The sequence below is a fragment of the Dromaius novaehollandiae genome, chromosome 28 (assembly GCF_036370855.1).
Source record: "Dromaius novaehollandiae isolate bDroNov1 chromosome 28, bDroNov1.hap1, whole genome shotgun sequence".
Classification (NCBI taxonomy): Eukaryota; Metazoa; Chordata; class Aves; order Casuariiformes; family Dromaiidae; genus Dromaius; species Dromaius novaehollandiae.
Genome location: NC_088125.1, coordinates 4,962,052 through 4,975,331, shown reverse-complemented (window position 1 = coordinate 4,975,331; position 13,280 = coordinate 4,962,052). Strand labels below are relative to the sequence as shown.

Genomic DNA, 13,280 nt, shown 5'->3' with positions numbered 1-13,280 from the left:
TTCTGTCCCTTTTCCCAACTGTGCCCAGAAGCTCTGAGTGGGAGATTGTAGGATCCAGGATGAAAAGGACAAGTATCATTTCCCCTGCTGCTTTAGACACTTTCACCAGCATCTCCTACTTCTAAACACAAAAGATACTAGCCAGATTTTGGTATAGTACCTCTGAACACTGAACACCAAACATTCTTCAGCTTCTTTAAAAATGCCAGGTTTAACTGTCAAAACTCGCTTAGCAAGGTGAGGATGGCAGCAGTTTTACAGGTGGAGAAGCTGACTAGGAGGTGGAAAAAGTTTGGAGGCAGGTTCTGTAGTGAGTAGAGGTAAAAGCTGGGAAAAATGGGACGGCAATTCTTTGCTAGTCCTTGCGCAGACAGGTGTATGCCTTGTTCTAGCAGTGCTGTGCCTTGGCTGTACCTCTTTTCAGATGAGATTCTGCTCCTGATGTTTGTTTTCTAACTTTTTTTTCCCCCCTCACCTCCTTGTTTCAGGCCTCTCTGCAGACAGCAAACCTACGGTAAGACATGCTTCTTGCTCATAAACTATTGCTGGTCAAGCCTTTAACACAAACTGTAATTTTCTACCTGCTTGGGTAAACTGTAACTATCAAAATGGTCTGGGGAAGACACATGTGGGATGAGAGTTTAATGAAGTAGCCCACCTTGATGTTACGCTTGTACTGAATTTGATAGGTTCCATCCCTTTATAGTATTTGGCTGCCTCTTGTGACTTGCCATTTTCTCAGATAAGCTGATTTTTAGAATGAAATGCTGAAAGGAACAAAGATGGGTATTTGATTTTTGTTTCATGTGCCTGTTTTTCATTCTCTGCCTTTGTTTGAATTGCTTCAATTATGCTTCAGGAATGGAAATTATGAATGACCTGTAGTAAATTATTCTCTGCTTCTAATGGCCAATGCTGCCTTGCCTGTCTGATTTCCAAGTCTAAATAGGAAGCATCAAAGCATGCAGGGCTGAGAGCTGTGAGCACGCTGAGCAACTGGCTTAGTACTTGTATGCTTGATTGTAAAGAAGGATGAGTGGAAGATGTAACAAAGTTAATCCAAGGCAAGATCTGTCACTAGGGAAGGTTTTAGGTTTCTTTTGTGCCAAGGGCTTAAAGATTTTGCACGAACACCTGAGAAGCAAGATAGCACCAAGTTTTCCTCTGTGGAACTGCATACTGCAGAAGATCTGCCCCTGCAAGTCTGTTCAGCTGTTTCATTAGGGATAAGTGCCATAACGGTGGCTAATGCTTCCCTAGGAGAAATTTCAGTTAGGGTGGGTGATAAGTTGGAAAACTGCTTGATCAGAGGGCCTGACTAGATGTGACATAGTAGTTTGGGAAGAGTGAGGGTGCAACAGTGGTTTCTTAAGCCTATGGCAGCCAGATAGAAGTGCTAATTATTAGGAGTTTTGGCAGGTTTGCCTGAGAAGCTGTTAGTTTTTTTGTTTGTGTTGACCAGAACAGACTGCTACAGGAAAAGTACCAGGTGCAGCTGACTTAGGGTAACAGGCTGAACCTGGTGCTCCTTCAAGATGGAGAATGTGACCTGTCATATTTATCCCAGGCTTGTTTTGATGAAGCCAAGGAGCACTCCAGCAGCCTTTGGCTGTTTCATTTGGGATACTGGCTCCTGCTTCGTAGCTTCAGTACTAACAGGAGTTGTTGCCGCTGAGCGTTAGTGGAGCGCAGTGCTGAAAGGAGTGTCACTGGGACAGGTTTTCCACAAGCTGATCAGAGGGCACAGGTCTGTGTTCTGGGAGACTTTTCCAGGAAGCGGCGTTCTCCCTATCACTGCAATTTGAGTGATGATGATTTAAAAAGAAAATAAATTGTTTCCTATGTCTTTATAGGTAAACATGGATAAATTAAAGGAAAGGGCTCAAAGATTTGGGTTGAATGTCTCTTCGCTCTCCAAGAAGGTAAGGTGCATTGGCCTCCAGGATACTCTTTGCACCTCCAGATTAGCCCAGTGCTCCAGCTCATAGCATACAGTGACCGTTCAAAACCTTCTTGCTGCTTGAGATTTTACATCTTATTAATGCAGTGGCGTGGGCTCCAGACCCCAGGGGAGTCTCGTCAGCATTGTTTCCTTCATCCTTCCTCCTGTTTGTTTTGTGTGTGTGACTTTTCTATGGTTTTGAGAAAGTTATGACTGATAAATAGAGGTGTTGAATCTTAAGACTGTTCATCTGAATTTTAACATGTGAAGAGAGACCATTTAGTGGGCTGTATAATTGGTCTGTTTTCAGGCATTTGACTTGTGCAGTGTAAGTGCACATTTCTGATTGCGGTAGAAGCCAAGTCAGTAAAGACCAAGGTAATGAGCTCTCTGAAGACGAGGAGTCCGGAGCTCCCCGATAGGAAATAACTCTTTGAAGTACAAATGAGATGAGCTTTGTAGGGGGATGTATTTTGTCTTAAAGCTACTTTTTTTACCCGTGGGTGAAAAACACACAAGCTTCTGGGTGTTCCCCCTCTTCTGGTCCTCGTATGTAGCCATTGATTTAGTTCCCACCTTCCGTGCGTTGGGTTGGCTCGCTGGGGTCTGGTAGGGCGGAGGAAGCCGCGCGCTGTCCCCAGCTGGGAAGAGCTCTTAGGCTGCTCTTAGCTGAGGGGCGCTGACTGTGCTGGGAAGGCAACAGCAAGCGCTTGGAGGGGAAAGTGCGCAGGGGAGCAGAGCAGTGCGCTTGCCAGCGTTACAGTCCCCTGCTTAAACGTGTTCTGTAGCAAACTGGGGAGAAGATGAATTTAGTGTGTTTGGGGAAAGCAGATCCCCCAGAGAAGAAAGGATAAATATATACTCTGAAATTAATACAACATCCTGTACACAAAAATAGCCTTTTCCTCCGCTGGGCTTTAACAAGTCTCATGCTGCAGCACTGTTCGGAAAGAGTGGGGAGTGAAAAGGAATTGTCCAGTTATAACAGCTGGATAATGTTGGCATGGAGACCTCTCCTCTCCATCTGAAAAAGGGTAAGAGCTAAGGGAGGTTTGTCTTCCCTCCATCCCTGTGAAATAAGCCCCTTTCCTCCTCGGGGGGATGGATTTGACCTTTTTTGCTGCCTGTTTCTCCATGTTTGAGTGTTCTGCTTTATTCTACTGGCCCTGGGAATTCACTGATGTAGAAAATATCTGGCATTGGAGGTCGCTGTTCCCCCCCTTCCCTCTCCTGTCCCTTTGGGGGTGGGGGAAGGAGGCCAGTGCATTAAAGCTGGGATATGTGGAGCTCAGGGTGAGAGGCTGCTCAAACATCATTAACCCTGTCACTAGGAGCTCCCATTTTTCAGGAGGAATATATGCCTTGTCAATGTTTATGGCCTCGGCCTTCTCTGGGTAGGATTGTGTGGCCGCAGCTTAATAAGACCGGGCCTTCTGGAAGGAGCAGGGTTCCCAGAATCATTCGTTGTGGCCCCTGCATATGGCAAAAATCTGAAGCCGCAGAAGTACAAGGTCTGATCTCCCCAAGCAGCTCACAAACGAGTGCAGCTCGCTGTATACTAATGAACTGCTCCCTGTTGTACAGATGGAGACCTACCAGTGGGGAAAATGACTTGCCCAAGGTCATGAGTACGCGGCAGTGCTGGCTCTAGCCTCCAGATTGCCTGACACGCAGCTTTTTGTGTTAACCTACAAACTCTGGCCTTGCGCTTTCGGCAGAGCGGGGTCCAGTGGCAGCGCTGGCCCTAGCAGCGCTGCCTCTTTTTCTTTTTTTTTCTTTTTTTGTTTGCTTCACCAGGAAGCCGAGTTCATGGGCTTAGAAGTGGCTTCTCCCACTGAGCGGAACACACTCTTGCATTCCTGGGAGGAATATTATTGGTTACTTTAATTAGCTGGTAGTATTGTGCTTCCCACCTGGGTGTTCTTTATAGCTTTTCATTACGGAGGAGCCTGGCAGTTGCGAATGTTTACATGTGTCTTGGCAGGTTTTTATACTGTGCGTCGCAGCAAAAACTTTACAATAAACCATTGTCTCCACGGAGCCACACTTCATTTCCTATTCAAATTGGTTTGGGGAGGGGTAGGGATGCAGGGGGGGAGAATCGTAGCTAAGGGGGATTTCAGACCTGCTGTGAGCAGGGAGCAAATACAGAGCTGCGTTAGTGGCTGTGAACTCATCTGTAGCTTTGAACCCCCCTTCCCCCTCTGTTAGCCCTCTGGGGTAGAAATCTTTCAAGTTTAAAATCCTCTTCCTCCCTGCCCAAAGGGGAAGCGAGGGCCCGGGTGCGCGGAGGAGAGCGGAGCAGAGCAGAAAGGTTGGCCGTGCTGGAACAGAAGAGGCAGGTGCTCATTTGTCTCAAGGCAGCACGGGGCCATCAAATTAATTTTTAAAATAAATCAAGCAAGCGTTTATCTCCCCGTAGCACTAACTCTCCCCTCCGAGGCCTCCTGTTAAAGCGCACGCTCTCTGACCTAGAGCTACCATCCCTTGACTCCTGTTAGTTGTACTTAACCCCCCACACTTGTAAATGCTCCCTCTCCATAGCAGCTGCTCCCGGTGACACTCCAACTCGCTGCTCCCCAGGGGAGGGTGTTTAGCTGCATGTTTTATATGCAGGATTGGATGCTGCGGAGGGAGCTGCCTGCATCGTGGCTGTGATTCAGAAGCATTTCTCCAAGGGGATGGTTTGCTCTTTATATATAAAATAGCCTTGTAAGTCTCCTGCTGAGAGTGTGTTGGCACCAAATGGACAGCAAGAACCCTTGGGATAACATAAAAGCTCTCTTTGCCACCTTTGTATTGCATTATCAAATACCTTTCCCAATCTGAACAGATGACTAAAATAATTGGCTTTTATATCTCCTCTTTAAAGTGGAGGTCTCAAACTGCCTTACAAACAATTAGCTGATTAACCCTGGGCCGTGCAGAGGTTGGGAGCAGGGAGGTGAAGGGGCTGTGCTCCAAGGTCACGCGAGTCAGGAGTCCCGGCCCGAGCTCTGCTCTCCCCCCGCGCGTTTCCCCTGAGCTGGGGCGAAACAAAGGGCTCTCGGCTGCAGATCTCCCCGAAGGGGCGGCATGTGCGTGTAGTGCCCCGTCCCCGTCCCCTGCCCTCGCGATGGGGCGGTTGTCCGAACGCTGGGCCGGCGACGTCCAGGTGGGCTGCTCGGAGAAGGCCCGGGTGCCGGGGAGACTTTGTGCTTGTTCAGGGCTGGAGCGAGGCCGAGGGGGATGTGTGACTCCTGAGCTGCGTGTCACCTTGAATAATCTCGCAGAGCTTTTTTTTTGCCCAGTTGCAAGTCTTTCATTTTGCAGCTGGAGTATCATATCCGCAAGACGTGGAGAGCCCCGTAGGAGCGCGAGCTTGGCTTTTTGGAGCAGCAGTAATAGCACGGGAATCGCTCAAGCCTCCACTCCATCAAAACGTGCTACCTTCCGTGGCTAGGAAGAGTTAATGTTCTAGTATGGCCATCAGTCATGACTCTAATGCTAATTTAATTCTCTGTAATGGGAATTTGTTTTACATGTGGCAGATGAGAATTACTGCACTCGTTGCCTGAGACTAGCTGGAGGGAGCTGGCGGGCTGACTGTTCGTGGCGGCTGTGTGGTGTTGGAGGAGAGCAGGGGTCAGTAGACCAGCAGAAAGTTTGTGTGTGTACAAAATATCTAAATGAGAGAGAAAACAGTTGGCTTAATTGTTTGGCTTCCAGCAAGCTTATAATAACGTGCTGAGGAGGAATCCTTTTTCTGGATGATTTTTCTGCCTGCAATCTTTCCAAACACCCCCTGCCAACCCCGGATGGGAAACTATTAACCACCAAGGAAGCAAAGGGTGGTGGTGGGGGGAAAGTGCTGATGTTGGCAGAGAGGAAAGGAAAAAGGATTCGTGGAAGAGGATTCTTCTAGCTAACACCAGGGACGGATATGTAATATGTGGTGGCACATGCCTGCATTTTTGGGAACTGTAATTGGCTCATGTGGTCAGTTTGTACTCGAGAAATGCACTTTGCTGTCCCTTTCAAGACACAGCTCCTGCCTCGTTTGAAACGGCACATACTTCTGAAAATTTGCTTTTAAACTTAGCTTTTTGCAGCTGCCGTATCAGCTTCGTGTCTCTCTTTTGCTATCCTTTCTAGTCTGCCCAGGCTCCATGGTGGCACAGAGTGGAGGAGAGCCATCTCCTTCCAGGTTATAACCCAGCTCCTTCTTTTTTCTCTGTTCTCCATCTTAATTTCTCTTTCCCTCTTCTATTTTGCCTTTGGTAGTGTATTGTAATTAAAATATGTGCAGAAGGCGGTCCCGGGAAATGTCTTTGGCATGCCGTACATCCACGGTGGTACGGGGGGACTGTATTTGTCCTGAGACGTTGAGTGCTTCGCCGTGTGCTGTGCACACATCCTTCCTCTTCAGGACTGTTGCTTAAGTTCTGCTTTGTGAAAATGTGGCGTTTGGCGGCTCCTAAAAATGAGCCGTACGAAAGAAGGTTTCCTACTTCGGAAGAGCGTTGCCGTGACACGCAGAGCGGGCAGCGTAGCGTGCTAGATGCAGAGGAACCGATACGCTGGGGTAGGCCGCGTCGCAAATGCGAGCGCTCTGCCGTTTCTGCGGATAGTCCCGGTGCCACGTTCAGGACTTGGAGTTTTTAAATCTTAATATTTTTAGGTATTTAACAAAGCTGCTTTGGGTAATTTTTTTTAAAGGATTTTCTGTCTCCTTCTGTGTTAGACTAGTCGTAACTAAGGCAGCTGGATTTATAGGCAGGGAAAGTAAAAATAGTCATGGTTTAAAAAGTAAAATAAAAGCAAAGCCCTCTAAAACACCCTTGTAATCTGGAAGTAGAAACTAGGTCAGAATGTAAGAACGCAGTTAAGAGAATTGCATGAATGTGTAGAAACAAGATGGAAAGATCCAGGTACAAAATAATGCAACTAGCAAGGAATGTCAGCGCTGACGAGATGTGATTTTTGTAGGTACGTTAGCAGTGAGGAGAATACCCAGAAAACCATTAGTCCGGTACCTCGGGAAGGCCTGTCAGCAGATGACTCTGAGAAGGCCGAGGTGTTTAGTACCTTTCTGCGTTAGCTTTCACCAAAAGGTCTGACTGCAAATAGGTAACAGTTTATATACCAAAGGGTGAATCTCAGCCTTGAGCGGGGAGAGAGCATTTTGGGGGCACCTGAGCCTCGGTGACTTTGCAGGTAAATGCTGGAGAGTTTCCAGCTGACCACTGTAATGACTTAGAGAAGCTGAGCACTGATCCTTGGGGAACTCTCCTCTGCTGCCTCCTGGAAGGGTTGGACAGGATCCCTGCTCACCTCCCCGTTCAGCGCGCTCTGCGCAAGCGTGCGTGGGACGCGTGCAGCGGTAACCATCAGCCTGGTCTGCGCGTCCTCTGCTGCCTCTCCTTCCCCCAAGCCCTGCGAGACGACGTCACTATTTTCTAACTTGAGCTGCTGAATGCAGGTCTGTTGGTTTAAGATAATGGGAAGTGACAAGGTGAAGAATAGTGCTGGCAGTCATGGACGTTTTAGCACAAGGGTGCTGTAAGCTAGGCCTCTGCCTCCCCTACCCCCCCGGGCTGCCTGGGGAAGGAGCTTCTCCACCTAATCGCCTGCTCAGGCTGCATCCACGGCACAGGCTGCCTGGCTTGTGGAGGGCAGGGAGTATGAGATGTTTATATGTTCTCCTTTCGTAATTGGTGGGTTTATAGTCTTTTATTTTTAGCACTGCGGCACCCAGCGAACCCTCCCCCGTCCCCTTCCTGGACAGCATACTGGTCTCAGAATGATCGTTTTCCTAATTGTAGCCCTCATCTAGATGACCGCTAGCTTTCTGTGGCAAAGACGCAGTTAGGAAAGTGGACGCAGGAGCTGAAAGGTAGTGGGGTTTGTGTTGCTTGTGGGCTCGCTGTTGAGAACAGCTCTATCGTAAAGCTCGGCACCAGCGCGCCTCTGGACAAAGGCTGTCAAAGGCTGTCAAAGGCGAGCTGTATGGCGTGCTTAAACCATGGCCCCCGGCTCTGACCTGGCTGCGTAACGCAGGGCAGGAGAGAAACTGCTGGAGATGTAGGCACGGGAAGAAAAAACTCGGTAGAGCTTGCAGATAACTTACTAGCGTGCTCGAAAATGACCCCAAGTCTTGACAGTGCTGTAACCGTGGGGAAATTGATAAGATCTGAAGTTGCAACGTGCATGTAAAGGTCCGAGAGACCTCTGTTTTTCCTTTTGCATTTTTAATTTAAACAAAGCAACAGTTTCCCATGAGGAGCATGGTCGCGGTCGTCGCTGGCCGCTTCAGACTAGGGCGATGCAACAGCCTCCTCTGGGAAGAGGGATGGATTTGTGGTTTCCAGTCCTGATCCCTCGTGATCCAGCTGGCACATAATGGGATTGTGCAAAGAAACGAAGGTCTCATGTTTCCTAGAAGGCAAATAGGGAGTTTTGTCCAACCAGCCTATTCCCTTGTGAACCTTCAATATCTGCAGACTGGTATGCGGGGAAAAAAATACCTGGGTTTGGTGCTAGAAGGAAGGATCTTGCTGGAATCCTAAAGGAAGAACTGGGCAGCGTGTGCCCATGGGTCTGAACGGCTGCGGTCACTGTGTGTGGGGAAAAGAAGCGGCCTCTTGGCTGGAATAAATGTTTAACTGCTCCAGTGAAGTGGAGAAAATACTTAGAGGTGTGTTTTCTGGAGGAATGATGTCAAGATGTCAGCTGCTCTAACAAACAATTTAGGTTGGTTTTTGCTCTTCAATAACATCTATCTGTGATCGGTGTTAGAGGCCCCAGCGCTTCTGAGACCCCCGTCGTAGTGGGAAGAGAACGTGGCCTTAGAGCAGGTTCTCGGCTCCTGGTTGCTCTGGGGCTTCCTCACCGCGCGGGTTCAAGCCGGGCCAACGCGCGAGTGAATGAGCTGCCCACGGTGTCAGCTGTTCTGCAGCGTGGTTGTTCTCGGGGTGGGCTCCTTGTCTTGGGATTTGCTTTTATTTTGTTCTCTAGCCAGCCTGTAGCAACGTCTAGAAGTGCTTTAATGCTCGTAGATGTGGAGGCTGAGGTATTGCAGCAGCTGACAGGTCAGCGTGGGCTGCCGCAAGCCTGTTTGTGCACAGTTTAATTCCTGTGCGGAGAGAAGAATAAAGGAGGATTTGGAACTTTTTAGTATTGGATTGAGACACCTCTTAAGCGGCTGTCATCCTTTCTGAACCATGTCAGTGTTAAAAGCTTGAAATAAATTCAAGCTTGCTGCTGCCTCCACAATCTCTGCTGTTTTTGTGGCATAATACTCATTGCTCTTCTCAGTGTTTTACTCTGCTCCTGTTTTGTGAATGAGTCACGCCGATAGGAAGTAGTGAAGTTAATGAGACACAAAGCTCAGTCAAGCTGCACGAAGCCTTAGGTGCGTTGTAGTAAACAACAAGTTAAACTTCTCGGGTGGAAGCATAGTTGTATAGTTTCAGGTTGAGTGCGTGCCTTCCGGCACATAACCACACAAGAACGCAGATGGATTTATAGCACCCCGGAGGTCCCTTCTGTGGGCTCGGTGGAGATGCGGGCGCTTGCTTTCTGCTCCCCGAAAGTCCCGCTGCGCCGAGAGGGTTCAAGTTCAGCCCTGTAACGCGCGAGCCCCTGTGCCCGAGGGCTGGAAACGTGAAGAGCGGATCCTCCAAAGCGTCGCTTCCGTGGCGCTCGCGCCGTGACCCGCGGTCACCTGTGCTCCCAGCTGCTGCTATTTCCTCCCCTCTGGCATTTCCTCTCCAGCATATCCAAAATAACTTCCCTCTCTCCCGCTGCCTCAGCTACCCGCGTCGTCTTGTAAATCCTGCTGCGGGCTTCCCCGCTTCTCGCGCGGCCGGCCGGCCTCCCGGGCACGCGGTGCGGTGCCGTGCGGTGCCGCGGTTGGCAGAGCTGCCCTGCGCGTGCCGGAGGGCTCCTTAGCGTCTCCTCCGTTGCCTTAGCCGTGGTTCCCTGTCTGTCACGCAGCAGCTGGCTGTGCCCGCACCCGTCGGGCTCTTCCCTTCCTCCCTGGAGCCTTTCGCGAGCCCCGTCCAGGCTCTCCCGTTGCTCCCTGGGTCCCTGCTCGCTGCGTGTTTTGTTCTCTCCCTGCCAGGGTGTTACTGAATCCTTAACTCTGCACCTCCTGGCCTGGCACTCTACCAGAAGCTCTGCAAGGCAAGGACAGCGTGCGTGAGCTGCTATCTTAAACCTGCTAAACGTTGCACTTTCCCCACAAATCAGCTTCACGTTAGGCAAAAGTAGCGGTGCCTTTGTGGACAGCGTCCAAGTGACTGTTTTTGGTGCCGTAGGAACGTGGGCTGTGCATGACCGGGTCTTGCAGGGTTTCTTGCGCGAGGAAAGCGCTGGTGGAAGCGCTGTGCAAAGGGCCCCGTTCGGCACTTGGCCGTTGGCGAGCCGGAGCCCGGGAGTCCGGCACAAGGGTGGCGGGGGGTGTCCCCGCGTGCCTGCCCCGGCTCGCCGCCGCCCTCCAAGGCGCTGGTGGGATCTGCCCGCTGCTGCCTCGTCCGCTCTCTGCACCGGGACCTTCTGCAGTCGGGCCTGCAGGAGCATCCTGCGTCACTCCACAGCTGATGACTGCGGGGTCTTTAAGTGCTTGCTAGATATCATGTATTTTCTCTAGGTTTAGATGAGATCAAAAAATAACAACCAAAGAAACCCTTAACTTTGATGTTTCCAAGAGAAACGTGACCTTGGCACGGAGCTGCCCTTGGGAAGGGCAGGAACGATGCGCCTCGGCCGCGGGACGCCCGGCCTGTCGGGGTCGACGGCCGCGTAGCTGACCCCTTCCCAGGGCTGCGCGGCGGTTACCGTCCCGCGCAGTCCTGGCCAAAAAATCCGGCTGTTGTGGCACAAACGCCCCGTAGCTGCATCACTCAGACTCGCTGGTGCCCTGCCCCGTCGGGGCTGTCCCGTCCGGCTCTGACTCAGAGTAATTTGGTGTTTACAATTACTCCTTTCCGTGTGTTTCCCCTCCACCCCAGCCCTCCGCACGCTTACACCCACGCGATGTCGTTTTAAAAATAAATGCCGAGGGAGCTGCGCGAGGTCAGCAGGACTCCTGCTCCTGGCTGTATCGCGGGCCGCCTGAAAGGGATTTGGTGCCCGGCAAACCTGTGGGGAGTGGCGCAGGGCTCGCTGAGGGCAGACAATGCGGGGGGACTCTCTGACCTCACCCTGTCCAGTCATCTGGTTCTTCATTGGTCCCTGCTGTGAAACAGAACTTCGCTTTTGTCCGTAACACAAATACATCTCTTCCCCAGCCCGCGCCCCCCTTCGCGGTCCCCTCAATGATGTCATTATGTGTGCCATTCAGCCCCGCTGCAACCATTTGGCTGCAGGAATTTGGAGGAGCGGCCGGGAAGAATGGCAGGCCCGGCTCGGCTCAGCCTCGGAGAATCCACTCGAATTTTAACGAGAGAAACAAAGTCAGGTTTCTCCTTAACCCCTCTCCACTGCGGAGGACAAAAGTAAAAACAACAACCACCAAAAAAGCCCTGTAAAACCGAGGAGGAGTGTGCAGGTTCGCACGTGAGAGGCCGAGCCGTGAGGAATGTCTTCTGATGAATTAAACTTGCAGAATTCTTATGAGGATCCCTTCTTCCCACCTAATCCTTTTAATTAAGATAACCTAAGCAGCTCTTTGCTCGTGGAAGATTAACTGAGCTATCTCGCGTCTCCCAGTAGTGCTGCCTGGAACAAGAGCTGAGCTCTGCCATGATGTTGCACCGGATCTTGTAGGTCGCTGTGGCGTTTGCTGAGGATTCAGGACTGTCTGCAGAGACCCTGCTGGAGCGTTTTGGGTGTCCGATGCATCTGTTCTGGTCAGGATACTCAAATTCATGTTGCATGATGTTTAACTGTGAGCTTGCAATGTGGACAGTCTTGTAGGCTGAACCGTTAGGGAGCTGGGCTCATCCCCCAGGCCCAAAGAAGCTTCTTTAAAAAGCTGATCTATAATAATGTTTGAGATTAAACAGTTTAATTCCACAGATAATTTACTGGCTAATATATCTTTTCCATGCTCTAGCTGTTGTTACTTAAGGGCATGTAAAATTCCAGGGCAAACGGGGGAAGCGTCCGTGTGGAAGATCTGGCAGAGACAGGTGACGGGACGAGCCCCTGTGAGCTAGGCTCTTTCTGCTTTTTGGAGTACAGCCGGCCAGCAAAGGCTTCCTGGCACGCGAGCGGAAATTCTGGAGAAATAAATGTGCAGATTTAACAGTTATCAGGGTTCAGTTTGAGTCAAATACTTGCAAAGCAGCAGCTCTTTCACTACTTTACCCTTCGAGCTCTGCTAGAATCTCAACCTTCTAGCGGCACTGGAGAAACCAAATTAAGTGACCACAAAAGACCAAATGTTGGTTACTTTTTGCAGTGTTTACCCACTGCATTTTCACCTCTTCTGGTTGAAAGAAATCTGACGACTTTAATGTATGGAAGCAATGGACATCCACAGCAGATAGGCTGATTCTCTCGGAGGTGCTGGGCTGTATACAGATAAAGTTTGTCAGCCTGCGTGTTTCCATTTTTAGCTTGGTACTCAGAACATCTGTCATTTCTTTTCCGTGGTACCTTGCTGATCACTCTAGGCCGTGAAAAAGCACTCGAAGGCACTCCTCTGTCTTGCCACTTGTTCCCTGTGCATGTCAGTTTGGTTTTTCCTGGTTGTATTTGGACTAACAGCTCTTACTTCTGCTCTCAGCTCACTGGCACTAGCACTTCCGTGCAGTGGTCGGTCTGTGGGACGCGGTCAGTACAGCACCCCAGGTCTGTTGGGAGCTTCTGGCTAGCAGGAGGAAGCTCTTTGAATTACAGGTTTGAAGAGAGACCGCTTATTACCGAAGAGTCTTTTACCTTTGGGGTCAGGAGTGGCAAGCGCTCACCTGGCTTCCCAGGCTCGTGTATGTGAGCAAAACCTGGAGACAGAATCAGCTGTGACTCGGAACTGGGCAGCGTTCGTTGGGATCCCTGGGAGAGCACATCCGCATGAGTCTCCCGTAGTCGGTCCTGTGTCCGGAGAGCGTGCCGTTGGCTGCAGCGGGCACACGTGCGCCCACGTGCTTGCTTCTGCTACAGATCCGTTGGAATTCCCTTTGCTTTTAAAGGGACTCCATTTAGCTTGCAAAGCAACAGCACTTAAACGCTACAGGACACCTCTCGAAGGGCCCGTTAGGTCGTCGAAGCTGGCGGCACGTCCCCGTGTCCTCGCCCAGGAGCGGCGTGCGGGGCCGCGAGCGGCCGGCCTGCAGGGGAAGGGTTAACGTTGCTGTGGTGTGTTGCCGTTTTTGCGCTTGTTGGGTTTGAATAGAATGGATTTTTTTAAATC

The 13,280-nt window shown here is 50.5% G+C and overlaps 1 protein-coding gene across 3 annotated transcripts in view; it reads left to right on the top strand.

The window, feature by feature from the left end:
- SARNP (SAP domain containing ribonucleoprotein) overlaps positions 1 to 13,280 on the top strand; it is a 33,827-nt gene that overhangs the window by 8,766 nt on the left and 11,781 nt on the right. For 2 of the 3 annotated variants that reach the window (XM_064498597.1, XM_064498596.1), the window contains exons 8-9: positions 489 to 514; positions 1,854 to 1,922. In XM_064498597.1, the coding sequence (XP_064354667.1) occupies positions 489 to 514; positions 1,854 to 1,922 (95 nt within the window). The remainder of the gene's footprint in view (positions 1 to 488; positions 515 to 1,853; positions 1,923 to 13,280) is intronic. The other variant, XM_064498598.1, reaches the window with a different exon arrangement.